We start from the raw sequence: 27,883 nt of genomic DNA, 5'->3' as shown, positions 1-27,883 counted from the left end.
AACATGGAAACCCACTGATCAAGATTTGAACACCACTTTGTTCCATATTTGCAGTGCAAATGAAGGTGTCTAGAAAGAGGCCTTAGGTATGACAAATCTGTTTCTGAAGCATTTGATATGTTAAAAGAGTTTCAGATATCTTTCAATGAAGGCTGTGAACCTAAATTTAGAAATGTTAGGACTAATAGCTCTTGTGCAAAAAAGAAACGGAACTGTCAGTTCTTCGAAATCTTACGTAAAGGGAAGGGGAAAGCAAGAAAGATCTTACTGGGTTTATGGTGCACTTTTATTTGGTAACATTGTCCATGGAAGTGATCACAGCAAGGATCCTTTGCTGCTTAAATCTCAGGAGAAGTCAGATCTCCAGGCTGGGATTCTACAACTACCTCAGGTGGGTCATGCAGCAGTTGGCCATTTTGCATTCGTTTGTTACTTAAACAGTAGCAGCAGCCTAGAAATTAATGCTGAATACTTTTGAATCTTTTCTATGTCTATATATAACAGCATGTCCTGAATGTGGGAGAGCCTTGAAATCTAAGTCACAATATAAAAAATGCTTGAGTTTCTACTTGACCTAAAGAGACAAATGAGACTCTTCTGGGTGATCATATCCCAGTATTTTCATGCCTCTGCAAAAGGAAAACAGGATCCTTTTAAGGGCAGCAAGGCTGTCCCTGTTGTCCCCATTGTGTGGCCACGACATGTTAAGTAATTTAAACCTGACAGGCTACAGCCTATCTTGGGAAGCTGAAGCAGAGAATCCATAAGTGTATCTCGTGATGTTGCTCAGCAGTCCAAGGCACTTTGCATGTGGACTTGCCAGAACAGAAACAGGCACAGCCAGCAACAACTTCCAACTGCTGGCTTTAATTGCTCACTTCCTCTGTATTTGGAGGTTGCTGCCTTACCTGTTGGCAGAGTGCCTCATACTGAAAGTGCTACCAAAGTATGATTTGATTAGTTACCATCTTACACTTAATTAATCCAGCCCAGAACCTCAGCTCTAATTGCAGCACAAGTGAAGCACTCCTGATGTGGTTTTAATTTAGCTTGTTAGGCATATCTATCACTAGAGATTCACAAGAGCCAGAGACCAGCTACGCCAAGGGTCTGGTGTCTGACCACAAAGAAATGCTGGGTTTGATCGGAGCAATGATGAAAGGACACTGAGATGTGCAAAAGCCCAGCCCAGTTCCTCTCAGCACAGTTTGTGCTGCCAGCAGCACAGAGGGGGATAATCAGTGAGATAACGGGGCTGGCAGCATGTAGTATTTGTTTGCTTGATGAAATACTAGAGAACAGTATTCCTGGTCTTGGTGTTGAAGTGCCAAGTGTGCAGTGTCACTGCTATGGATTTATTTCTCTGGGCAAGTTGGAGTCTGGATGAAGCACAGGCAGCTCTTCTGTTCATAATGTCAGCATCTTGGTGTACTCAGGGTGGGGAGTATGAAATGGGATGTTAGAGGGCTTTCTGCAAATGAGGAGCTGGTTGTGTATGTACAGCCCTGATGTTCAGACATGCTGGCATTTGGTGTTACACACAGAAATGCAAAGACAGCGGGGTGTTTCAAAAGTTTAGGAAATAAAGCATGGGCACATACAGAAGTATAGCCCTGAGAAAAGTGTGAGCTGTACACAGATTTGCACATTTGGTGTATAGAATGAAGGTGCAGTATGGTGTGAGTCACCATCCCTAGAACTGCTCAAAAAACAGGTGGATATGGCAATTATGGACATGGTTTAATGATGAATTTGACTAGACTTGATGATCTTAAAGGTCTTTTCCAAGTTTAATGATTCCATGGTGCTATGATAGAGTGAGTAACTTTGGATGATGAAGAGAGTGGGATATTCACAGTGTGTAGTGTGTTGTGTCCCTGTATCTGAGAGCTCTGGACGCTGTGTAGAGCTGTGAAACTGTGGAAGGTTATCAAGAGGAAAAGAGAACGTGAAGGGCTGTGTAAACCGTGCTGGCATGGAGCTGGTGCACAGCGGGAGGGCAGGTGCAGAGAGAGGGCTGAGTGCAGGGTGAGCGGGACAGGGGCACGGGGCAGGGCTGGCACTCAGGGTAGGTGTGCCGGGCTGGGGAAGGGGCGGGCAGCTCCGAGCCGCCCCGTGCGGTGGCGGAGGAGGCGGCGGCGCTGGGCAGGGTCGGGGCGAAGGCAGGAGCGCTGCTCAGCGGCTCCGGTGGAGCTGTGCCGAACCGAAGCGAACCGAGCCGCCGGGACCATGCCGTCCTACACCGTCACGGTGGCCACGGGCAGCCAGTGGTTCGCGGGCACGGACGACTACGTGTACCTGACCCTGCAGGGCACGGACGGCTGCAGCGACAGGCACCTCCTGGACAAGCCGTTCTACAATGACTTCGAGCGCGGCGCGGTGAGTCCCGTCCGCTCGGGGCGGCATCGGCGGCTCCTCGGGCGGCTCCTGCACGGAGCCCCGGGGGGCTGCGCAGGGCTGGGCTGGCTGTAAGCTCTTGTCCCCCTGTGCCGGTGCTCCGGAGCGGGACACCGGCGCTGAGGTACCCGCTGCCCTCCCCGGCACCGTCATCCGCATCCCTGCCCCAGGAGGATCCCCGGCTGTGGTCAGTCACTTGGGAAGGATGGGGCTCTTCGGTTCTGACTTACAGTGGGCTTTCAGATCTCCTCGTGCTTTCTTACAAATATTTAAAAAAAAATACTGTGCGTTTTAAGTGATATTTAGGGTCAGTATTTACTAATAGTCAGAGCCCTGTAATCTCCAAAGAATTAAACAGAGAGGTAAGAGCATCTAGTGCGACTTGCAATGCCTGCCAAGAGAAATGTGTAGGGCAGCGTCAATGAAAGCTGAAAAACAGCATGAATGTGTGAGAATGAAGTTGTGGCTGAGTATCAGCTGTGCTCTGAACCCGAATTTCTGCTGTTTGCTGTGCCCTGTCCTCTCTGTGGTCCTATCACCGCATTTGGGCTATCCAGATGTAATTGCTTGTGCTCTGAGCACTTGTTTAGAATGACATTTATTTATTTGCTTATTGTCCACTCCGGAAATAATAGATGTTTTTTTTTTTCCCTTTGCCAAATGTGTATTTTACCTGAAAACCAAATTCACAGTTTCTAGAAGGTCTGATGACATAGAAACAATTTGGAAGTTGTAAAAAGATACTTAGAAGTTTTGGAGGTTAGACTTACCACCACATGTACAAGTGCGTTTTCAGTGTCAGGGTGCTGCTTTGCCCTGAGGTGTGTTTTTTCAACCATGTGGTTCTCAGCCTGAATTAGGTCCATGGTCTCTTCTGTTAAACATCATGGACCCACTTAACAGAAGTCAGTATTTTGAGTAGGTGTTGATGGCATGTGTGTGTGTGGTCCCCCAGATATTTACCAGCCACTGCTACTGAAGTTAATTTTCTTTCATGATTAAACATTCATTAGCTTAGAACCTCGTCACCTGAATCTCCCCAGTGGACAGCCAGTCATTGTTTCTGTCTTATCTGCTGAATAGTCACATATTTTAGGCAAAACTGACCAGCATTAGCCAGAGAGGTAGAAGGAGACCTCGGACTGTCCTGCAGACTTAGGGTTAGGGCACTGCCCAGCTGAGAAGATCACCACCAGGGTTTTACTGACCAGGCAGTTTGATCTTATTGCTGGGCTGCAAAAGGGGATTCAGGAGGCTCTGATGGAGAGCCTGGCAGGACTCTGAACATTCAGCTGGACTGGATCCTGTCACAGGGAGAAAGTGCCACGATGGAGCATTCAGTATCTGCCCAATAGCAACTGGCAAGATGCAAGATCCAGCAGGAGCAGAGATATATCCACTGGGTGAGAGAGCAATGAACAGAGTGTTAGTAGCAGTCAGTTTTCCAGCATGTATTTATTGTGGACCGTCAGAATAAGTCTGTGTTTTGTAAAGTGTCTGGCTCACTGGACACTTGCAGTACAATGTGCTAAGTTTTGGTTTTGAGGATGTTTTCTTGGGGAATGCAGCATGTTCAGGTAACATTGTGCCCAAAACACTGTGTCTTAATAATATATTGTGCAAAGGAAAAAGAAAAGACCAGTACAGAACCAGAAGACTGAAACTGAAGCAGGCCAGAAGACTTTGAGTTTGATTGGTTTGCAAAATGTAGCAACTGTTTTCACAGTTCTGCCTTTAGTGTTTCTTTTAATACCATCTTTATAATTTTTTTTCTGCAAAGCAATTCAATTGTTAATCCATTTCTAAAAGAAAGATAACTTTTCAGTGAATGAGCAGAATTTTGCAGTATTATTTTGTAAGTTGTTGTCTACTTGCCAGGTTTGGACTCTTTTTTTCCTAAATGTTGGGCCAGGCTCCGTAGTTCCATTATCCTTGTGATGTCTTCATTTGCATTATTGCAAATTGTGCATATTACTAGATGTGATTATAGAGGGCATGGGCCAGATCTTAGTAGGAGATTTGCATGGCAAATGTTGACTGAGGGAAAAATATGTGGCAAAACCTGAAGGAATTTGCACAATGGTAGCTCAGTTGTAGTTTTTCTGACTTATTTCAAGCTCTGGACACAGGCAATGTTGAAAGTCATCATTTCTGCTCTTTGCATAGCGTCTTTTGAGTAAATTCCACTGGTGCTAAATGATTTCAAAGTTTTATGGTGTCCCTCCGTTCTCTCCTTCCTTCCTGTTCCCCTTTCTTTTCTTGCTTTTGTTGAAAGAAAAGTACTAACATGTATTTCTAGAAAGGAAATACAGCCCTTTCCACTTAGAGCTTTGTATTTATAGAAAGAGAAGTTGCCTGTGCCATCCTTTTCCAATATAAGGATGGTCAGTAGGAATCTCTCCTCAAAATCAGAGAAGACTCAGGTTTTGCATGAGATTAAATTGCTTGAACAGGATGATACAGGAGTTTGGACAGTCCAATAGTCTTCATTACTTCTGTTCTCTCGCTCTGCACTCAAACTGTATAAAAGCTCCTCGCATCTCTGGCTCACTGTGCAGCTCTCCTGGTGTTAACCAAGGAGCAACAAATGTCATAGAAACCTGGAGCAACCAAGTGTCAGTTCTTACCTGCACCTTGTACATTCTCTGTAACCTTTACTGTACACACCTGTACTGTACACACCTGTACTGTACACACCTGTACTGTACTGTACACACCTGTACTGTATTAGCAAAATTGTCGTCTGAGTTGAGCTCATGGCAGTGCTGGCTTGGAGGCAGCAGAAGCTGTGTGAGGTACCAGGAGGGAGCCCTCCCTTTCCGAGCTGCCATTAAAATTGGAATTGTGATGGTCATAAAAAGATTAAAAACCTCCAGGATCATTTAAGTTAATTACAGGTCTTTCTTGCATTGCATCAACAATAACCAATTTAGGGCTCTTGTAATATAGACATGTAGGTTGTTAGCAGAGGAATGAGTTTCTTTTGAAAGTTGGCTGTCAATGTGGTATTTCTATCAGCTCTTTGGATCCAATTCATATTGCTCTTTAATTTAAATCTTATGTGTGCATATCTCTAGGTGTGACATTGTACTTAAATTCCTTTGTACATCTGAGCCTTGCAAACATAAAATGTATAATTGTGCAAATTTTAGCTGTACAAACATAAAATGTACCACTGTCCTCATTTAAAAAAGGGAGAACTGAAGAAGACCAGGAAGCAAAAGACAAACTGGATTTAGGTGACCTGGATACTGTCCTTAGTCTGAAACACACATAACTAACACACAAAGGTCTTTAAATTGCTAGTCCAATGTTTTAATCTTTTTAACATCTTTCCACTCCAGTTGCATGAGTAGATGTGCCCTAGCAGTACCTCCTTCAGCTATTGTTAGGAGAGTAGTGAATGGTTTCATGGTCTACATGTTTTTCTAAGACATGCAAACATTACAAGGAGTAATAAAGTTCTCAGGTTGCATCCAAAAATGTTTCTCCATTTCTGGAATTTTTTGCATGTTGTTGTTCTTCTTTTCACCTTTCTGTTGCACTGCAGTCCAATAATAGGACTTCCTTTTTTCACCCCTAAGCAGCTGGAAAGCAAGAAGAGGGAAGATTAGGTATGCCTGGGTAGTGCTGGTGGTGCTTCCTTCGTGTGCAGTGGATCACTGGCTGTATTCTGCTCTGCAGGTTGACTCCTATGATGTGACTGTGGAAGAAGACCTTGGAGAAATTCAGCTAATAAAAATTGAGAAACGAAGGTACTGGTACCAGGATGACTGGTACCTTAAGTATATTACAGTTAAAACACCAGTGGGTGACTATTTGGAGTTCCCATGTTACCGCTGGATTACGGATGAAAAGGAGGTTGTCCTTCGAGATGGGAGAGGTGAGAGCTATTAGAAATCAGATTTCTTGAAAAACACCTGGAATTCTTCTATCTCTCTTTCCCATTTCTCCATGTACCTCCCAAGCTTCTCTCTCAGATGAAGACCCACTGCCAGTCCCCTGCTGCATCCTGGAGAATGGGCTTTCCCTGCTAGGAATACTTTCTGAGCAGCTTGTTGGGCTAGGCACTGGCAGCTGGGTTGGATGTTTTGGGAAGCCTATACAAGGAAGAGTCCTAATCCTGGCTTGTTACACTGGTCTTCAATTTGAAGGCTGACCCTAATGCCAAATTTTTGACTACTCCACATCCCCATTGATGGAAGCCCTTTTGATCTAATTAGCATTAGTGTTCCCTGTTTGTTTCATACTAAGCTCCTAACTGGCCCATGATTAATTGCCTGTAAATTGTCTTGTTTTCATGACAGTGACATAAAATTCCAAAGCTACTCAGCAGGTGCAGACTGAAACAGCAGCTTACTTTTCATTCATTCTCTTTGCATGCTGTCAAGTCCAGGACAAGGCAGGGTGATGGATTTGACTGCTCAAGTAATGCTGACCAACTGAGAAAAACAAGTGTTTTTAAGTGTCTCTGACACCCTGTGACCAGGGTTTGGGCAGACATTTGTCACTGATGTTTGCTTGTTCCCCTCTCTGGTACCTGGGGCACATTGGCTACTGTAGTGTTCTGCAGCATGAGTGCCTGTAAACAGCTGAAATAAGTGTGAGGTGGCAGGAAATAAATGTTTATATTCCCCTTACCTTTTTGGCTACTCCTGGCTGGGGCATTTTGTATTTGAAGTCTTTTGTCCTGTAATGACAACTATGTGTCAGTTTATTTTTGGTCTTTCCATTTTTCATAATTTGTTTTATAACAACTGTACCACTTCCATGGAAATCAGCTTTGCTTGGCTTTCAGAGTATGGTGACATAAAGGACAAGAGCAAGTGAGACTTTCTTAGTAACTTGAAGACAAATACCTGGAAACAATTAGCCATATATGTTATCAGCTGTATTACCTCAGATATTTCCAACCCCAACCCCAAACAGCTTTTGTCATGAAACTCCTACTGGTTTTATCTGCCTCCACATCTGTGTATGTAAAGTGAGTCTCGTACCTTGCCCTTTCTCTGATCACTAAGGAAGTCTCTGTGTTATTTAATGTTATATTGAATTAGTGGTCAGAAGAGCAAGATGTCTGGAACTGAAGTCTCATTAGTTTTTTTCTTTCTGTTCTCATGACTGGAACATGTGATTATTGCCCCAAGCTGCCAGGGGAGAGCATTGCTCAAGGAGAGAGAAGCTTGGAGATGTTTCCCGGAGATGTCTTTTAGCAGAGAAGATAAGCTGGAATAATGTTGTGGTTTTTCTTATTGATAGAAATCCCTCTAGATACTGAACTGTAAAATTAGTTAACATGACCCTCTTCAGACCATGTAACACTAGATATGTACAGCAAGTGTCTACATTAGAAATCCAGGGTTTATATACAGTTGAGACAGATGTTCCTAGCTTAAGCTAATAAGCACTACATTGGATCATGTAGGTATTTCCCACGGGAACTTTGTAAAGGTATAAATGAGAAGTTGGAAGGTTTGAAAACTTTGCTGTCCTCAACACCTGGGCAGTGATAGGCAGAGGAACCTCCTAACTCTGTCCCTTCCCTGTTAACAGCAAAGCTCCCCCGAGATGACAAGACTCAGATTCTCAAGCAGCACAGACGCAAGGAGCTCGAATCCCGTCAGAAGATGTACCGGTGAGTCTCCCACTGCTCCAGGGTCTGTCCTCACCAGGTCAGAGTTTGGCAGAGTATATTCACATTATCACATGCCTCCAATTACTCAGCTGATGGATAAGAGAAAGCCTGAGTTACCGTGTTAGCTATATCTGGTTTTTACTTAGATGGAATTCATTGTAAAGTGATGATCATGCTGGTGCAAGTGGCATTGTGAGATACTTGTACCTCAGGTAAGCCTATCGGGAAGACTTCAGTGGGAGTTCAGTGACACAGCCTCTGTGTGGGCCCTCTGGCACACCGTTGTGCTTTCAAGGAAAATCTGAAGGCATATTTCATTTGCCTGTTAGAAGCAGTACTACAGTTTCAGAACATCACCTGAACATGTCAGCTTCTCCTGGAGCTTTTTGGCTGTTGCACCAACCTAGCTTGGGTTGTTTCCTGTACCAGGGTCCAGTGAAAACCTGGCCCTGTTTGAGTGAGCTGGAATGTGCTAACAGAACAGTTGTGATATATAAAAATCTCACATATGTATATTCTACATATCTATTTCACATACCTATATGTATGTGTCATGATGAGAAAATTCTGTCTTTTCTCAGAAGGTAACTCCAGAAGGCATTGGACATTGCCTTTTGCTAGAGACATGCTCTATCAAAATAACACGTTTCTTGCATTTATATCTCCTTATTGGGAGAGTAAGAATGAGGGCAAAGGGTCTATTCAGAATTGATGAATTGAGGCTTGGCGTATGTGTTGTTTATTTCATTTGAACAAGAAAGGTTGTTCCCTACAAATTACGGGAAATAGAGCAGAGGAAAATATGGTTCAAAAAGAGGTGTGCCACAAAATTTTATTTACATATGCAAGAAGGAAGGCAAAACCATTTGTAATTTCAGGGAAATAGCTACTTAAAATTCTGATGCATAGCTGATAATACACAATACAGTCTATGTGCGGCAGGCAGTTTGGAAATACCATTGAAATAGCTTTCTTTACAATGCACTTTCTTTGGTTTAGAAATAAAAATAGGGCAAAGAATGTGTGCCATGACCATTAGGAGGTTGAACAGTAGGATCAAGACTCCTGGAGAGTGCCTTTTGAAGGAATCTAAATACATGCTTGAGTTGTTTTAGCTGCTGTATCTCAGTTCTGCAGAAGTGTAGCCCCAAGAATGAGCGTGCAATGGGCAGCTGTCTCTGTGTCCCCTCCCCTCGTAATACCTTTGAAGCTACTGCCAGTTTCAACCAAATGTGGCAAGTGTTAAGTTACTTCAAGCTTTGGGAAGGTAGCTGGCAAGTAGATGCCTTCCAGGATTCTGTGGGGTACTGGTAGGTATTGATGTTGGTGTAAATCACTTATTTTGGCCTAAGTGAGTCTGACACAAAATTCCTTTATAGCAGTGAGTCACCAAAACAGTGGCAGTAAGGACATGCTGATAAGCTTATATCAAACCTCCCTTATTTTCTCAGCTGGAAGGAGTGGCATCCCGGCTTTCCCCTGAGCATTGACGCCCATTCTCACAGTGAACTGCCTCGTGACATCCAGTTTGACAATGAGAAGGGAATTGACTTCATCCTGAACTACACGAAAGCGTAAGTGTTTGTGGAACTTCAGGAGTTTGCAGAATCTCTTTTGGGGCAGGGTAAGGATCTGATATTAGGTTTCATTGAATCTCAAAATTGGATTGTTTTCTCCAAGCGCTGGATCAGCAGCCAATCAGAGTAGGAGAGTAGGAATTTAATGGATTTGTTATTTTATATTTTAGTTATCAATATTTAATGCCTCTGCATTCTTGTTAGCCATGGATTTGGCTGTAGGCAGATGGAGGAGACACTGTGAAAAGCATCAGCAGGACTACAGGCACCTGAGACTTTTCACTCAGTTCTCAGCAGTTCCCCCTGGAGATACCTTTCTCCTCTGACTGTTGGTGATAATTAAATCTTTTGGTCCCATATGCAAAGATCATTACCAATGTGCCCTTGACATTTCTCCTGCTGTTGAAAATCTCTTCTGAGCAGCTCATCAGTCATCCACATCTGAGTGTGCTCTGCTTGGGGCAGCCAAGTTACTGTCCAGCCACTAGCACATGTCATGTCATTGAGGAAAACATGGGATGGCCATTGGATGAGCCTGAATAATCAATCCTGCAGAGCTCTGGAATAGTAGAGTGTCAGTGAGGTAGATGGGATCTCTCTGACCTGTGAGTCTCCTTCTGTGCTGTCTGAAATGCCCAGGTCATATCACACTGTCTCTGATATCCCATCATACAATCAGGTGGTGGAATAGTCTGATGTGAGACAAGACTGGTCCTTACATGTCAGAGCATTCTGGGTATTTTATTGTATTTTATTTATTCATTTATGCAGCTGAATCCCACTACCAATGCAGAGTCAAGTCTGCATGGTGTTAGCCCGTGCAGAACAGCTGTTTCCCAGCTCATATAGAAGACCTGAGTGGTGCAGGAGCAGCAGCACCTGAATGCCAGAAATGAGGGGTTTGCCATTAGGAGACATCAGCAGTGTGGAGGTTGCATTCCTCTTCCAGCAGTCCCATCCTGCCAGGCTGTGCCATGCTGTCAGAGGTCCTGAGTCACTTCCAAGTGAAACTTGGAAGTAACTCAACAGAGTGCAGGGACATCTATCTTTGTCGTTGGCTGTGAGGGGCCCTCCCCATAAAATAGGAACCTGAAACTGTATTGCTGACAGCCAGCCATTCTGGATAACTGCTATGACGCAAAACAGATTTTTCTAAGCAATAGCAATGCTTCTTGTCTGGCACATTTGGCTGAAAAATCTGGACCTAAGTTTCTGGTTAAGTGAATTGTGAAAATCTTTGGAGAAGAGTTTGATAGGCCTTATCTAGCTACCCTGATGTGCTTTGGGAGCTTGGAACAGCTGTTTGCAGGAATGGAGAAACATGGGGGAAGGCAGGGGGTCTGTCTGCAGTTTGAGTGCAGTAGGAAGGAAGTCAGAGGTGTGTCTGGAAATCCAAAGGCAGGTGTGGAGCTGCAAAGTGTAGCAGTGGGCAAGGAGCACTTTTAAGGGAATATGTGAGAGCTGAGAGAGTTATATGAGACATAGGAAGTAGTGGAAGAGGAGGGGAAAGCCCTTTTTCTTGAGACATGCAAAAATTAACTTGGAGGGAGATATGTCTCAGATATTCTTTATGCTGTTGCAAGGTTGGACAGTGGATAAATCTATAAGTTTAAAGGATTAATTGTGTGTAGGTGGAGATAATCCTGAAGGTGTCTGGTGCTGACGTGACCTACACTATCTAGCAAATGGAAATTCTCAGCCTGGATTCTGTGTCAGAAATGCAGGCTCGTGTGGCTATTTTGGACCAGTGTTGCATTTGGGCAGATTAAGTTCTGCAAGCAACCCTGACTTTGACTTTTCTTTCCTTGCTCTGGTTTCTAGTGTGTGCCAGAGACTTCCAAGTACTTGATTTCTTGAGGAAAACAAATTTTTGTTTCCTAAGACCTTTGGAAGTTTTTTCCAAGATAGGAAATGTGAAAAACTTCCTCCTGTTGGAAGTAATCTTTGAAACATCTGAGTATGGATGTGTACTTGGCATTCAGCAGGTCAAGCCACAGCAGGTTTGTGACTAGATCCCAGGTGCTGTGCCTACTGCTCAGTTTGATCAGTAGCCCCAGGTAGGAAGAGCATCTTGGGCAGGAGAGGAGCAGTACATATCTGCTTATATTCAAATGTTTTCTAATCTTAGAGCAGTTCTGAAGGAGGCCAGAGGCTCTGCAGGGCCTTTAGTGGAAATTCTCAAATGAGTCAGTCTTAAGTAACTTTTCTCAAGCTATTTAGTTATGTTTTTTTAAATAATTTAACCTTCTGATGATGGTCATGCTGCCTCTTGAAGTTCATCTTTCCAGTCAAAGTAAATGATTTCCATCTAATAACAGCAGTTTAGTGTTTATGCAATAATTTAGGACTCGTCATTTCATATAAAGGGAACTTTCTTGGCTGTTCTGTATTTGCTGAATTAGCAAATGAAGTCAAACATTTCTGGCTCCCAGCCCACTTTGTTCATGTGATGTCTTCAACCAAGAGCCTTGGTTTCTGACATTAGATGTGAGCATCAAGTTTATCCAGCAGCTCAAGTAACTAGAAAGCTTTCAAAAACTCAGGTCACACATTTTCAGGATCCAGTCTGGCCTTGGTCATGTAGATACTTCCAGTATCTGTTCTTCTTTTTAGGAATGATGGCTGATTGATTCTGGGTTGTTTATAATCTGACTTTGTGCACCTCTCTCAGTCTCTTTGTGTCACTTTCTGAACTGGTGTTGGTAGAGCCCTCAGCACTCTCAGCTGATACTAACCACTGACAATGTGTGAAGAGCTAGCTTTTCTGACTACAGTTTTTATAGGTCCACTGTAGGCTGCTGAGAACAATTCTAGAATGGAGTTCTGTAAATGCAATAGCAGAAGTTGAGCCCTTGATGTGCCTTTCAGCCTTGAGTGTAAAGGTACAGCCTGCAGTATTAATTCTGTAGGGTGACTAATCCCACATTCCATTACTAAACATTTATTTTGTTTAGATATATGAAAGCATGGAAAATAACAGAAAGGGGTATGGAGAAAGTTGGAGATTCTTTTTCTCAGATATGTTTTGGTTTGGTTTATTTTTAGGATGGAGAATCTTTATGTCAACCGTTTCATGCACATGTTCCAGTCCTCCTGGAGCGATTTTGCAGATTTTGAGAGGATCTTTGTCAGAATCAGCAACACAATCTCTGGTGAGTTTATCAGCATTTGCTCATGTTTGCGTCATAGAGTGACTGATTAGTTGTCTTTGATCATCTGATTAGGATGAATGTGGTTGACCTGCTCTTCTGCTCTCCAGTAAATAAACTGTAATCTTGGGCTAGTGATCATACCATCAACCACAAGACTTAAAAACAAGCCTATGATCTCACAAGGAACTAGAATTACTGGGAATTGCTTGGTGACATTCTCTGTCCTCAGCTATGCTGGAGGTCAGGGCAGCTGGGCGTCATGGTCCCTTTTGGCTTTTAGAAATGTATTTTCAAGCATGTTCAAGTCCCATAGGACAGATTTTCATCAGTATTTTGCATCTAAACCTAGAGAGAACTTAGTGTGAGTGCTTTTCAGACCGTAGTAGCTGTTAAGGCATTTTTGAAAGTTTGATTGTCCATGCTCCACTTAATCTGAACACACAGAAAATCTCCAGAAAGGGAAGTCTGGTAATGTTCTCTGTCAAGGGCAAGTACGAGGGTGACCCCTCTTGCCTCTGCCAGATACCCCAGCCATGTGCTCAGTTGCATTGCTGCTAAGAGTCCTGGCTTCTCAACCCTCTTGCAGCCTGGGGAGGGTACCAGTGCCTTGGCTCTGCTGTCATAAGACCTGCACCTGTCACAGACCTGTAGCTCTTCATTGGTTCTCTTGGGCCATTTGTGCCAGTGCCTTGGGGCAGCTCAAATGTTTTTCAGGGGTAAATTTTTCCCCACAGGGGTTATTTTGACAGAAGCCATTCCAGATAGGAAAGCCTCTGCTGTTAGGCCAGCAGATCTGGGGATGGGTTACAATGAACTGGGAGCTTTAACTTCTTCACTGGTCCTGGTGCAGGCCAGGATAAGTCATCAGACCACAGTCCAAGGAACCATGCTTCTTACTGGAAATTAGTGTGAGCTAGACCTGGAAAAGCTTATGGCATTTGTCCAAAATGTCACTTATCAAAAATGTGTCAGAATTATTTATGCATATTGCATTAAATATCCTCCTGTGTCTGGATTTCATACTCACATCTTCCTACTAGAAGACAAAAAATCTCTGTCTAAGAGTATGAATTCACTTTTGCTTTCAGGGACATTCCATTTCTGCATTATCTTTCATTCTGTTAAAAAATCCATTCATGTAGCATTGATGTATTTGTAAAGGCAAAATGCTGTTTTTCTTTAACACTTTTCAATGTATAAATTTTAAAGGTTACTTAAAAACTCAGTAAAAAGAATTGCAGACAGTCAGGGGGTTTTGAAGTTCATGGTGTCATTTCTATAGACATGAGCTGGGGAGCTTCCAATTTGTGAGCCAGGCCCAACCTGGTATCATTCATGATTACTTTTATCTTTCTGTATTATTGGATATAATGGATGCACAGCGACTTTAAATTGGTCAATGTGTGACTCCTTGAATGTGTATGAATAGGCTGTTTAGACTCTGCAATGGAAAATGGTTTTCCCTCCTTCTCAGAAGTTTTGCTCTTCTTCAGGCTACCTAGGGATCAGTTCACAGAAATAAGAGCAATTATGCTTTTCTTGGGTATAAACCCAAGCACACAAGGTGGAAGAAGTATTAAAAACTAATTACAGCAATTCATTACATTCAATAGGATTACTTCCTACTTTTAACACAATAATTAAATATGATCTACAATTAATTTAATTTATAACATTTCCATATTCATGATGAAAGCTCCAATTCTGTTACATTTAAACATTAAGCATCTGTCTCAGTTATGTTAATACAAATCTCAATTTTCTTTCTTACAAGCCTTGGCAGAAACAGGGATAATGGAGAAATTGGTTCTAGGCATTTTTCAGTCATGCTGTTTCTGTCCAAGGTGCTGAGTCATTTTTTTTCTTGATGTAGACTTCAGATACAGCTCCAGATTCATTAGGCAGTTGATGGAGATAATGTAAATGTCATTTGGCATAAACTTTACTTTTTTCTGCTTTATGGAAAAGCATTATTTAAAAAAACCCCAAAAAACAACAAAACCCCCATTTTTAAAAATTATCACTGCATTCCCTTGAGGCCTATATTTTTAATCCTTTTACCCTTTTTAGGAAAATTAATTGCTTTCAGAAAAAGTCCTGTCTTGTTTAAAACTAGCCAGAAGTGAAAAACTTCACTCTCTTCATTTTTCCCCTGAAGACACCAATGGGGCTTTTCATATTAACTGAAGTGACAACGTGACATTACAAAACAGAACACTGGGAGTACTACATGTGTAATAATAAAAAGATGGAGTATCCAAAAGTAGAATTTTATTGAGATGTTAATCTGGGTTTATATCAGCCATTGAAAAATTAATAGAGGGAAAACAAGTCAAACAAGCAAAACAGCACATGAGGAGTTTTACTGACTCAGAGTCCAAACCCTCCCTCAAATTTCCCTCACCCAGCTCTAGCAAAAAGAACTGCTCCAGCCACTGCTGGCCTTTCTCCTCACACATTGATGCACCTTTCTCCTGCTTGTGCCTCCTATTTTTGGACTTATCCCTCTGTGCTGCATGCCCTGTGAATTTGAAGAGGGGGATTTAAAAATGTCATGGAAGACCTGAGGAGGTGGTTTACAGATGAAGAGAGTATTCTTCATAAAAGTGGAATATTTTATTCCTTGTTGCTTCTGTATCTGGAGAAACAAATTGTCATCAATTTAATTCTTCTCAGTGTGAGAAGCAAGGATTGAATTTTCCATTTAACTTAAGTGATTTTTCTTAAAAATCTGTCACCTTTTGAATCCTTTTCTTGCTGCTTTCTGTATTCAGAGTTGCAGTGCTGTGTAACAAAAAGGTGAGGGGGAAAGGAGGAATCCTACAACGCAGTAGATATTGATGCTGCACAGATATTGATGCTGTAGGCTTGTTTTCCCTTTAGAATATGTGATGCAACACTGGAGGGAAGATTTTATGTTTGGCTACCAGTTCCTGAATGGATGCAACCCTGTGCTGATCCGGAGATGCACAGAGATACCCAAGAAGCTGCCTGTGACCATGGACATGGTAGAATGCAGTCTGGAGAGGAACCTGACACTGGAGGAGGAAGTGAAGGTACAGCTCCGGCTCAGGCTGGGCTCCACCTGTTCCTTCTCACAGCCTCTAATCTCCAGGGTCTGCTGTTACTGCCTCCAGCCCCATCTCCTTTCTTCAGGATGTGACAGGTGATGGCAAAGCTGTTTGTCTCTGCAGACTGGCAGTGCTCCTGTTGGCTTTTCTCCTCTGTCCTGGAGCTGCAGGCCATGCCTGTCTCCAGGTCCGGTGGAAGAGCTGTAGCCAGCAGATGAGCAGTCCTTTCTCACTGGCTTTCTCTGAAAGGTTAGGGATTTACTGAATGCCTCAGAGGGGAAAGGCGCCTCTTCCTTTCATGTTAGGGTCTTACCCACTAAGCATTGACAAGAGTGGTGCCTTGCTTTTATTTGTACAGTTAACACAGGGTTCTCTTCAGCTGGCAGTGTGAAACTTGCTTGCATCTGACTGTCACTGCATGAGTACCAAATACATGATGCTCTTTGCTGGAAGGCTCACTGCCAGACTGTGCAGACACAAGTCAGGTAGTTTGTGCAATGGTGCTTGCTGTCTCAGTGGCATCATTCCTGAGCTGCTGTGAGCAAGGGCAGGCCAGGGTTTGCTTGTAACCACCAGAATCAAGTCAGTCTCTGGCCAAGGCTTCCCATTCCTTTGTTCCAAACTGCTTGCATATCATTAAAATACATCATGCTTCTCTTTTTTAAAATTTTTGTTTGGGTTTTTTTTTCCCACAGCAAGGAAACATTTTCATTGTGGACTATGAGCTGCTTGATGGTGTGGATGCCAATAAAACAGACCCGTGCACAGTACAGTACTTGGCTGCACCCATCTGTCTGCTGTATAAGAATCTGGAGAAAAAAATTGTACCCATTGCAATCCAGGTGGGCTTGCTGTCAGGGTCTTTAGGGGGTCACACTGTTTGTTGTCTCATTTTGAACATGAAGGACTTGAGGTTTCATACTCTTTTTATACCTTTCAGCTTGGTCAGAGGCCTGGACCAGACAATCCCATCTTCCTTCCTTCAGATGCCACATATGACTGGCTGCTAGCTAAAATTTGGGTCCGCTCGTCTGATTTCCACATCCATCAGACAGTGACCCACCTCCTACGGACACACTTGGTCTCAGAGGTGTTCAGCATAGCAATGTTCAGGCAGCTGCCTGCTGTACATCCCCTCTTCAAGGTCAGTTCTTGCATGAAGCGAGGGTGTATGTGGGCTGGGGTGGTTATCACATCAGTTGGACAAACCAAAGGGAAGTTCTGGTGATCGTTCAGCTGAAATAGTTTTACTGGCTGCCCTGGAAGATAAGATACAGCTAAGCCAGCAGGACTTCAAACTTCACATCTGGCTGCTGTTGAATTCAATCTGAGAATTTTCCTTCTTCTGTTGTTTGTTTCATTTCGCAGCTCTTGGTGCCCCATATGCGGTTCACAATAGCCATCAATACCAAAGCCCGAGAGCAGCTTATCTGTGAGTGTGGCCTTTTTGACAAGGTAGGTAAACTCTGTGAATCTTCACTGTTCATGTCAGTTCATCGTTATTCATGGTTCTTTGTTCTTCGTGGTTCCATATGTACATATCCTTTAATCATCACGCATTGCCTTGTTCCCTGACCTTTCTATTAAAAGGCAAATGTAAGTAATACCACCTGAGAAACAGGCACACAGAACTGATGCCTTGTTGTGCTAAAGATGTTCTCCTTTACCTCTAAGCAGCCAAATCAGAACTGGCCAATGTCAATCAGTGTCTCACTCATTGCTGATGTGCTTTACTTATAATATAGGAGTGCACATAAATTCCTGGATATGTATCCACATAGTTAAGCCCCCAGCTTCTTTTAAATACTCAGTTATTCATCTGTGAGTGAAGGGATTTGTGATTTTCCATTTTGCAAATGGAAATTTCCATCACAGAAAGACTTGTAGGTAAGGCAGATTTCTAAGACCATAAAGAGTGTGTTTGGATTCCAGACTGTCTTCTTGAGTTGCCATAAGCAGCAGACCTGCTAGGACTGAATCTCAGCTTCATCTGAGTCAGCTGTATGTCATTCCTGTATCAATGATTTGGGTGAGGGCTGGCATGCATCCTCCATACATTTACAGATGACACCAAGCTCAGTGGGAGAAATGGAATGCTGATCTGGGAACTGCAACAGCTTGGACACACAGCAGTCTCTGTGACAACCTGCTAGGAACATGCTGTGGAAGTTTAGGGAGGTTTCAGAAGCCCTTTCAAGGAGGGAACCTGTGTTTCAGGACACCTCTGTCCTCCTTACACCACCGGCACCAGGCCAGAAATAGCTTCCTTGCTTCAGAGTTTTTCACCCAAGCAGAATAGAGGGGTTAAATCCTGACTCCTTTCCTATCTATACTCCACTGCTGACTGTGGAGACTTTGCATCCCTTTAAACAGAACTGTCCCGTCCTTACCCCATGCATGTGGGATGAGTGTGTGGGTAAGACCTGCCAGCAAGGATCTGGAGTTCCAGAATTTGTTGGTTCCAATGCAGACGAACATCCAGCCAGAGGACAGTAAATGTAAGGTCACAACAGCTACAGCACAACGTCATATGCTGGAAAAGCAACTTTTGGGAACTCTTGTGCAGTGATTATCTGAAGAGTTTTGTGGACATGCTGTGTTTTTCAAATGTAACATATACTGAAACCCTGGCCACTCCTCATTAGTAGCAACCCAGCAGGGTTGATCTGGCAGGATGACTAAGGGTAGCCTGCATCCCTAAAAACTTGCTCCTAAACTACTCTGTAACAGCACTGGCAGTTTAGCTTAAGCCCTCTTCTAACACCTTCTGGGCTGCCTTCCTTCACACATGCTTCTGGAGCACAGGACTGCAAGGAGTGCCATGCTTTGATGTTGCTGTACTTTATTAGTGTATTCCTGCATTAGCAGTACCTATGGTGCAAATGTGGATTTTAACAGTGATTCATGGGAGAGGTGTCAAATCCCTGTAGACAAAATGCACAATTCCAATCGACCTCTGCAGTTTGGTACTTTGTGTGGAGATGTGGTTTTATCCTTGACAAGCAGATTCTGTATCCCACGTCCTGCAAATTTGTAAAGCCAGTCTTGGCACAAAGGGAACATAATCTCCTACTATTCCTGTCTTGCTTTTCTTCCTGCAGGCAAATGCTACAGGTGGAGGAGGACATGTGCAAATGGTGCAGAAAGCAATGAAGGATCTGACTTATAGTTCCCTCTGCTTCCCTGACGAGATCAAAGCTAAAGGAATGGACAGCAAAGAGGATATCCCCTACTACTATTACCGGGATGATGGCATTAAGGTCTGGGAGGCTATAAAGAGGTAAAAGACCACAGTTCAAGATATTGGCTAATAAAGACACAGAGAGAGAGACTTCATTTTTTTCCTGCTCACTTTGGTCTTCATCACATCTTGTAAACAATATCTGGGCTGGTTAGCCACGTAGTGCCTTTTCCATCCAGTATATCTCATCTGAGGAAAAATATTTAGTCAAGCACACAGTCTTGAAAGGCGGTTAATTCCTGTTTTTTTCAGTGCTGTTTTCTTGCATTCTGTATTTCAGAGGACCCTTTACAGGTATGCACTCTGCTATAGGATTTCACAGATATTTAGTGAGTTGTAATTTAACCTGCAAAACAAATTTAGTTATCTTTGTTTTTAGCTATGCACAAACCAAGAGAAGACTCAGTTCTCTGAGCCAGCCACGTGAGCTCATCAGGGTTCTTGTGGACTGAAAATACAAGCTTGGCTTCCATGATGGGTCTCTTTTGAAATTCAATGAATTAGGTAAAAACTGATTGGAACAAAACCTTTTTTAAAATGCCTTAAAATTGGAAAGTCTGAGTTTATTCAGGAAGGGCAGCAATTCTCAGTAAGGAGAAGTACTGCAAGGCTGCTCGACCACACAAATGTGGCTCCTTTTCAGGTCTAAAACACTGCTTTGGATGATGTATATGGTTTTTATTCTGCAGTGGCATTTAATTTAACAAACAACGTATTTTTGCATGGCATAAGTTGCTTTCCAAATATGCAGCTGTTTCTGATCACATGACTTTTGAAAAGCATGTTCATTAAAAATCAGATCTTTTGTGTACACAAAGTAGGAGTTTTATGATGCAAGCATAATGTTGGAAGTTCTGGGGACATTTTTGGCTCCTATGTTTTCTCTGTGTTTTGACAAGGTCTTATCTTGCAATATTTCCTGCAATTGTGAGTGCCCATTTGAGAGAAAAGGAAGCTGTAACTTTGCTGTGGTTATTTTCTTCTTGTGGTCCATTTTTTTTAAATCTGCCTTCTCTCTCCTGTGTTTTCTTTGCCGATTGATATATGCCTGTCAAATACCAGGTAGTACTCAGTCATCTCAATTCAGTTTTACTGTTTGTGGGTGCTCACCTTGCTGGAGGATGATGTTACTCTGCCTCAAACTTGGCTGAGAGTTGTGAATCATTTGGTTTTTCAGTGGTGTGGGCAGTACCCTTTTGAGTGTGTGAGATCCTGACCCATGGAACCACGGTCATGCATGTGTCTGCTCACCAGGAATCTCCTGCATTCTGCAGGGGTATCTGTCTTCACTTTTTTGATGAAATAATTTCTATCCCCAGCATTACTTCTACGTGTTGTAGGTGGCCTAGACCTAAGGAGGCTGATAAGGTTGTTCCCACAGAAACTTTGAGTCTCACACAGCAAACCTGTAAAGTCCTCTTCCTGTTTCTGATCTAACTGCAGATATGCCAACCCAAAGATACTTCAGCCCAAAAGGTCTCACCCACACTTCATACACTGATTTCTGTTTGCATGGAAGGGGGTCTGAAATACTGCCATTTTTTGAGAGGAGGATCCCCTTCCTGTATCACCTGGCACCAGTGCCAAACACATGGAGACTGAGCTCATAGAGAGCAGTTTTCTCTCTGCATGTTGCAAAGTTTTTGTTGTCCTTTAACTTCCTCTGGAAGCTAAAATTACTTAAACTTTTGGGGTTATGCAGTTATTTGTCTGCCTCAATGACAGCTCTTGATTGACTGATAGGAACTATATCAATAGATATGTAAAAGTCTCCAAATTGCAGTAAATTTATAAAAAGTGTAAATTTATATTTTATTAAGGGATAAATCTCTGTTGGGTAACAATTCTTAATCCCATCAGTCAGTTTCTACAGTCAAGTGTTTCACCCTATGGGCTGTTGTCAAAATATTTAGCAAGAGTACCTGCAGAGCTAACAGAATATCTCAGCACAGCTCCATTAACCAGTCATTCAGTCATGAACTGCAGTTCTTCAGGAGATCAGGATTACCTGTTTTCACTGCTTTCAAAGCTACTTCTGTTATCTTAGAGTTTTAAGAGCCTTTCTTTCAGAGGTGAGCTAGCGTGGGAAGCTTTTATAGGAAGAGGCATCTTGAGAAGAGGAAGAGAACAGGAAAGAAATGTCTGCTGTAAACAGTGGGCATAGGAGATAACTGTACATCTCTTCTTCCCTGGAGAGGTTTCCTGGGCCACTGAAGTATTTCACAAAAAGGATGTCCAATGGGAGGGGTCAACTGCTGGCATTCAGGAGCAGCCTTGGATTGTCCCACATACAGGGAATGGTACTGGTGTCACAGTTTGGGAACCCGACTGCCCAGTGTGGGAGCCATGGGGATATGCAAGAGAAAGTCTGTATGGAGTGAGGAAAGGATGTAGATGTGATGACAGAGGTCTGTGCAGGAACAAAGCCTCAAATAAGAGAATAAAGTGCACAGGATTTTTCAGGGATTGCAGTGTGTCCAGGATCTTTTTGTTGAGGGAAGAAGTCCTAAATGCTGCAGTCCTAAATGAATCAAAGTTGCCTCTGTTCATTCCCACTGCTTGTAGGAAAGAGATAGGAGGGTTTTGAGACCTTCTCTTGCCCTTCTCTCACCCTTCTCTCTTTCCCCATGTAGCATCTGCAAGGTCAGAAGATCATCTTCTGGAATGACAGAGTTGCATTCTCCTTTTCATTTATTTTGTTTGTCTGTTCCTGTCTGCAGTTTTGCAGAGGATGTAATTCACATCTACTATGAGAGCGACGAGGTGGTGTGTGAGGATGTGGAGCTCCAGGCCTTTGTCAAAGACATTTATGTCTATGGAATGAGAGGTGTGAAAGCCTCAGGTAAGGCATGAGCCCAGCCGGGTCTGCAGCTTGTCCAGTCCCTGCTGACAGCAGTGCTGAGTGCACAGCACAGGCTGGAGACCCGCTCTCTTTTTGGCCTGGAGGTGCTCAATTTTATTGTGAGACCCTGGCTCTGGCCATCTCTCAGGAGACAGCTCCTTCCTTTGACACAGGTTCTCATAATCAGCTTGGGCAACTCGTGTAATCTCTCTACACTGGGGACAGGTCCTTTGATTTTTGTCTGCTCATGCTTTAAGCATTAGGGGGTGTGTCTGTGTGTGTTGGAACCACCAACACAGGCAGACTGATAGAAATCAAGGAGCAGCGAGGCCCCTTAAATCCTCCCCTCCAAACCTCACACCAAATAAGAACATGTAAGAACCTTCCCAAAAGTATATTGCTGCATTTCACATTTGTTCAGCGTTTGTGTCATCACTGAACTATTCTACTCTCTTCAAGAAAAGATACTCGTAATTATTTCCAGTAAATATTTTCCTTTGCTCTGTCTCTTCTCACTGCCTCTCTTTTCTTGGGAGCTCTCATCCATAACATGGCTCAGTTCACCCACCTGAGTAAATACTCCCCTGTCGTTCCCTAAACATCTTGCTTTTCTCTTCTGCTCACATTTTTTCCAAGCAGATTTTCAGGAATTTATAGAGGTGGCTGGGGATTCTTCCTATTGTCCTGTCTGATTTACATCTGTCAACACCTGTTGGCCAGTGACCTAGGGCAGATGGCTCTGGTGTTGCATGCACACATTGGAGTGCTAGATGTCCAGGCAGAACTGTGATGTTTGCAATCATTATGGTGGATAAAAGGCTTCTGGGTTCTATCTGCCTGGACAAGCAAAGGTTCATTTTTGTTTGCCTAGTTGTCTCTTAGCAAAAGCTTAGAAATATTGCTCCTCCTGGTAGGAGCTTCATGTTTGACCTAAGCATCTTGTCATGGGACAAGTACTGAGCCTTTCCAGGGCTCCAGCTGGGGTGGGATGCTACAAGCACCACTAGTGGAGGACTGCCACTACAGATGGGAAAACCACCAGGCTTGCAGCATCTCTTTCTGCACTGCTGCTGCTCCAAGGGTTGTATCATAGAGAAGGGAGACTTGGCAGGGCTGTAAAGAATGGGAGGAGGCTAAATGAGGGAGGCTGTGGCACCCCTTTCTTCCTTAGGAGGGCTACTGTGATAGCCGTTTGGGAGAACGCCAAATCCTTTAAAGATGAGCACAATGTATTTAGAATAGCAGGACACAGGAGGGGATGGTGCATCCTCTCCTCTTTGGGCTTGGCCGGAGCTGCCTCTTCCTTCCCACAGACTGAGTTCACATCTGCATCAGGTTGGTGGTGGAGAAATGAAGCAGCTGGCACAGGCAGCCTGGGCAGGGCAGCTTGCCCCTGTCTATAGGTGTCCTCGACCTGTGGTCACGTTGGGCTGGGACAGGGATACAGCACAGCACTGTCCTTTAGTGAGGACAGAAGTGATACAGGCCTGGGGTTGCTTCGGTTGCAAAATATTTCTCTAATCCATGACTATTCTGTTTTTTCTGTATATAACTCTGATTATTCTCCTTCAAAGACAGCTTAATGCAACTATTTCTGTTCCTCATTCTGTTGTTTGTCTTTCAGAAGTTCTCATTTCCTCACTTCCCATTTCAGTGAATAAACTCTCCCTGCACTCTTTCTTGCAATGCTCTTGATTGCTGAACCTCAGACCTTTATGAATACAAGCTCATGGTCTCTTCCTCCTCGGCATGAACCTTCCCTGCTCACACTGAGGAAAAACGGAGCATCTGAGGTCCCTGCCCTGGGGACTCTGGGAGTTCCTTGCTGCAGGGTAGGTAGGACAGGGACACTGTTTTTTAAAGGCATAATTATACTTTGTCTCTCCCTTATGGAACACCACATACTTTGCAAACAGTGGCAGTGCCTCACAGGCTTGTATGAAGCAGGGCTGTTTTTACAGCTGCACAGCCAAGCACAGAGAGGTTGAGGAGCTCCTGTTAGACCACACAGCAAGATTCATAGAATGCCCTACTCTTCAGTGACTGCTGCATGGCCTCTAACCCATGTTTTTTGGTTACTGCTGGGTGGCAGGGTTACTTCATTGCTGGGTCAAGCTTTTCTTCTCCCTCATTTAGGGTTCCCTAAGATGATCAGGACTCGAGAGACACTAGCAGAATATCTCACAGTGATCATGTTCACTACATCGGCTCAACATGCAGCTGTGAATTTTGGTCAGGTAGGAATTTGTGGGAAGACTGTTCTTTCTGGGCTGGGAGTTACATCTACCAGGACAGGGTCTGAGAAGCATTTTTTAGTAGATATACGGAATTACATTACTTTTTCTGGTCAAAATAACTACAGAGCCATTTACAAATCCCTATGAAGTCTCTTTGAAGTAGTTTGGAAGCTGAGAAAAAGCAACAAAGATCAGATTAGGGGCTCTAATTAGTATATTTTAGTTTTGTTGATTATTATGGGAATAATTTTTGAAACATTTAAATGGCATTGCCACTCGTTTCTTGAGTTTACAAACCAAGTGGCAACTTTGAGCTTCCTCTGTGGTGTTTAATGTGTCACATACTGATAATCTGTGTTATCCCTGCCTGCCTTGATTGACATCTGCCCTGAAACTATAGTAACAGCCTGCCTTTCAAATGCTGTTTCTTTCAACATCAAGGCATTTTGGAAAGCAGATTTAACAGCCAGAAGCAAATCACTTTGTCAGTCATAGAGCTTTTTCACTGAGTGGGTAGTCAGTCACTAGAGCAGGCTCCTCAGGGAAGTGGTCACAGTTCCAAGCCTGTCAGAGTTCAAGGAGCATTTGAATAATGCTCTTAGTCTGATGGCTTAGTTTTAGGTAGTTCTGCAAGGACCAGGGAGCTGAACTAGATGATCCTTATAGCTCCCTTCCAACTTGAGATATTCTATGATTTTATGAGGTTTTTTTGGCATGTTCTCACTTCAGGCATAGGTGGTCTCTGAGATGTGATCTCAGAGATAAGCAGAGAGACCCCCTTTCTTATGGTGGTTATTCCCAAATACCCCACATCACTTTCTATGCTGACCCTCCTGTCCACCTCTGCAGCTCAGGAGCCTGTAGAGGTCTGGACCTTGGTGTCTACTGAACTCACACTATTGCTGTGACATGTCCATGACCAGGGACCTCTGCAACTATTCCTTTCTAACTTGTCTTTGCAACTGATTGAGACAGCTCCCCTCAGAAAATCCTGTCTGTTCAAGTACCACCAAAATTCATCTTTTAATTTGGCATACAGAGGGTATGCAGCCCATCAGTAAAAGGATCTTCAGCCATGGAAACAAAAGGCAGAGAGGGCTGAGGGGAGGAGGAGGAGGTGGCTGTGCACTTCCCCTCAGGCATAGCAGAGAATATGTATGAAGGTAATGAAAAAGTGCTTGGGAAATAAAGAGTTCTGGGAACTGCAGCATCTTAGATGGTGGCAAAACTCAGGGTCATATCTGAGGCAAGATGAGGTATCAGCATCTCACAGCACTGCACCAGGCCAAAAGTGGCTATAAGTTCCCAGTCTGCTGCTCACCATGGCCATATCTGCATGCCATATTCCACATTTCTTGAAGAACCAGCATGCTTTATCTCTGTTAGTATCTGAGCACATGGGCATTCACTGTGTGCATGTTCTTGGAGGAAATTTTGCAGAAAAGAGAAGCTGGAGTAAAGGCAATCGCCCCAGGTTATCAGAAGGGAACTTTGTTTAATAAAATATTTAAGGCCTTAGCCAGTCTGCTGAATTTGGGCTGTGTGGCACATACTTGTGGTTAGCAGAATAAATACTCCCATTTAGATTACCCAGCTCTCTCTCTTGTGAGTTCCTGAGCAAAACAGTAGGGACTTCCCTGTCACCTCCAGTCCTTTTCTAGAGCATCTCCCTGTCCTTAGTATCGTCTCTTTCTGAGGGGCTCATATTACAGGAGCAAACTCCTGATTTTCTTTGGTGTGTTCCTAAATATCAGCCCCTGCTGGTATTGAGGTTTTCACTGTGGTCTCTTGCTGTGTTGTGCAGTATGACTGGTGTTCCTGGATTCCCAACGCCCCACCAACAATGCGCTGCCCTCCTCCAACAGAAAAGGGGACAGTCACCATCGAGCAAATTGTGGAGAGTCTGCCGGACAGGGGACGTTCTTGTTGGCATCTTGGAGCTGTCTGGGCCTTGAGCCAGTTCCAGGACACAGAAGTAAGTCAACCTCCGTGCTCGAGGTGCTGGAGATGTGAGACCATGAGGGCCATGGCGAGACTGCACAGACTCAGGAGATTGTCATGCTGCTCTGTGCTTGACTTGGCCATTTTCACCTTTCTGTGGAGATGTGTCAGTGCTGTGGGTCTGCCTGTGTTCTGTCAGATGCAAACCAACTCTGAGAAATAAGTTGTATTTTTACTCTGAGGCTGTCTCAGTCATAATCAAAGTTTATAAGCTTGAGCATGACATTGCTGAATAAGGATGCTGGGGTGGGAGGCAGAGGGCTGCAGAGGCATAAGGGTTTTCTTCATTCCTTGTCCCTGCAGTGCTGGGGAAGAAGGTACAGCAGTGCTGTGTCCCCATGTCCTGTTCCTTTGGAAAATCTGCTCCAGTGCCATGTGCACTACAGCTGTGGCTTGTGCCTGGCGGGTGAGGAGTGAAAACAAAACGAGCCTACAGAAGGCTTTGCAGGCATGGTCTGTAGCCCTTTCCCTCACGTAAAATGAGGTTGTAGGTACCTGGTTTCACACAAAGGCTCTGGAGAATGTGTTTTGAAATTTCATAGAGGGTACTTTAAATTCAGTTTATCTATAAGAAGAAAGCAGTACTAGCAGAGAAGCTCATACTGTGAGGAAATAGTTCCCCAAGTTCCCAAAGCAATGCCAGTGTACATATTGGCAGTCCAAGCTCACTAAAGCAATTGTCATATTGAATTCTGAAGGACAGTTATAAGTCAACAGAATCTTCACTGTCACTGAATGAAGTAGTCATCTTCCTTTTAAATCACTGGCTGTGAATTCCCCTCTCATGCTATCCTTTTTTGTAGCAGCATAAATGTTTGTATGGCTATACAGACATCTGGCATAGGAAGCTTGTCTGACTGACCACTGGCCTGAGTAAAAGTGCATGGTTTTCAGTCGATGAGTCTCTTTAGGTCAAGGAGTGCCATGTAGACACCTGAACCAGCACCACAGAAAGATGTAGGGATGGAAAGAAGCAGCAGTAGAAGGAAGGTGTAGGCTAGCTTTAATATTGATAATACTGTTTTAATAGAAGCATTTGTGAGGTAAGGCTCTGGGTGGTGGACTGCCAAATGACATAATATTGAAACAGAATTGCCTTTGCTTTCTCAAATCATGATTTCTTGGTGCTTTTCAATTAGCTGTTTCTGGGCATGTACCCAGATGAACACTTCGTGGAGAAGCCGGTGAAAGAGGCTATGGCGAAATTCCGCAAGAATTTGGATGAGATTGTCAGCACCATCACCGAGCGCAACAAGAACAAAAAGCTTCCTTACTACTACCTTTCCCCAGATCGTATTCCCAACAGTGTTGCTGTTTGAGCACATAGCCAGGAGGGTTTGAAGGCCTGTAAAGGCCTTTCTGTTCTATGCTTCTTCAATTTACTTTTCAGAAGTGGATAAGAAACCCACCCTCTCCATCAGAGCTTGCTTAAGTCTATTTGAACTTTCAAAATAAGTTTGGTTATGACCAATCGTGCAAACAAAGTCCAACTGACAACTCTCTAGGTCAAATTTGTTACAAATTTGTTTTTCCAGGATTTTTAAACTCATCTTAGAATCAATAGACATGTTTCTGTTATCTTTTCCTCTCCTTGTCAAAACAATGTAATCACAGATTCACTTACTCAGTGGAAATTGTATCATGAGCAATAAGCATGTCACATTTTTAAATCCTTCCTGTTTTTAATAGGTGGCACTGGTGACATTAAAAAATATAATATTTAAAGTTTA

At 43.4% G+C, this 27,883-nt stretch overlaps 1 protein-coding gene across 4 annotated transcripts; it reads left to right on the top strand.

Moving 5' to 3' along the window:
- The first annotated feature begins 87 nt into the window (after positions 1-87).
- Positions 88-27,883, top strand: ALOX5 (arachidonate 5-lipoxygenase). 4 transcript variants are annotated; one of them, XR_015805148.1, is made up of 15 exons: positions 88-391; positions 6,082-6,280; positions 7,951-8,032; positions 9,484-9,606; positions 12,655-12,761; positions 15,645-15,817; positions 16,528-16,674; positions 16,773-16,976; positions 17,201-17,287; positions 18,934-19,112; positions 21,794-21,915; positions 23,540-23,747; positions 24,052-24,152; positions 25,957-26,127; positions 27,293-27,883. XR_015805148.1 is itself a non-coding variant. In XM_088169059.1 (14 exons), the coding sequence occupies exons 1-14, from the start codon at positions 146-148 to the stop codon at positions 27,470-27,472; spliced, it is 2,121 nt and encodes a 706-aa protein (XP_088025185.1). In that variant the 5' UTR covers positions 108-145; the 3' UTR covers positions 27,473-27,883. The 4 variants fall into 4 exon arrangements, 2 of the variants coding, with proteins under 2 accessions (XP_088025185.1, XP_014730792.1); XR_015805149.1 differs by lacking the exon at positions 88-391 and adding an exon at positions 2,183-2,379; XM_088169059.1 differs by lacking the exon at positions 23,540-23,747 and having other exon boundaries at positions 108-391.

Source organism: Sturnus vulgaris, chromosome 8 (assembly GCF_052056855.1).
Source record: "Sturnus vulgaris isolate bStuVul1 chromosome 8, bStuVul1.hap1, whole genome shotgun sequence".
Taxonomy (NCBI): domain Eukaryota; kingdom Metazoa; phylum Chordata; class Aves; order Passeriformes; family Sturnidae; genus Sturnus; species Sturnus vulgaris.
Note: the sequence above shows the minus strand (reverse complement) of the source record. Positions and strands in the feature narration are given on the sequence as shown.

Coding starts and splice junctions, on each gene's coding strand:
- ALOX5 (XM_088169059.1), top strand. CDS start 146: ATGAAGGCTGTGAACCTAAATTTAGAAATGTTAGGACTAATAGCTCTT. Junction 15,818..16,527: donor CACTGGAGGAGGAAGTGAAG/GTACAGCTCCGG, acceptor TTTTTCCCACAG/CAAGGAAACATTTTCATTGT. Junction 17,288..18,933: donor AGTGTGGCCTTTTTGACAAG/GTAGGTAAACTC, acceptor TTCTTCCTGCAG/GCAAATGCTACAGGTGGAGG.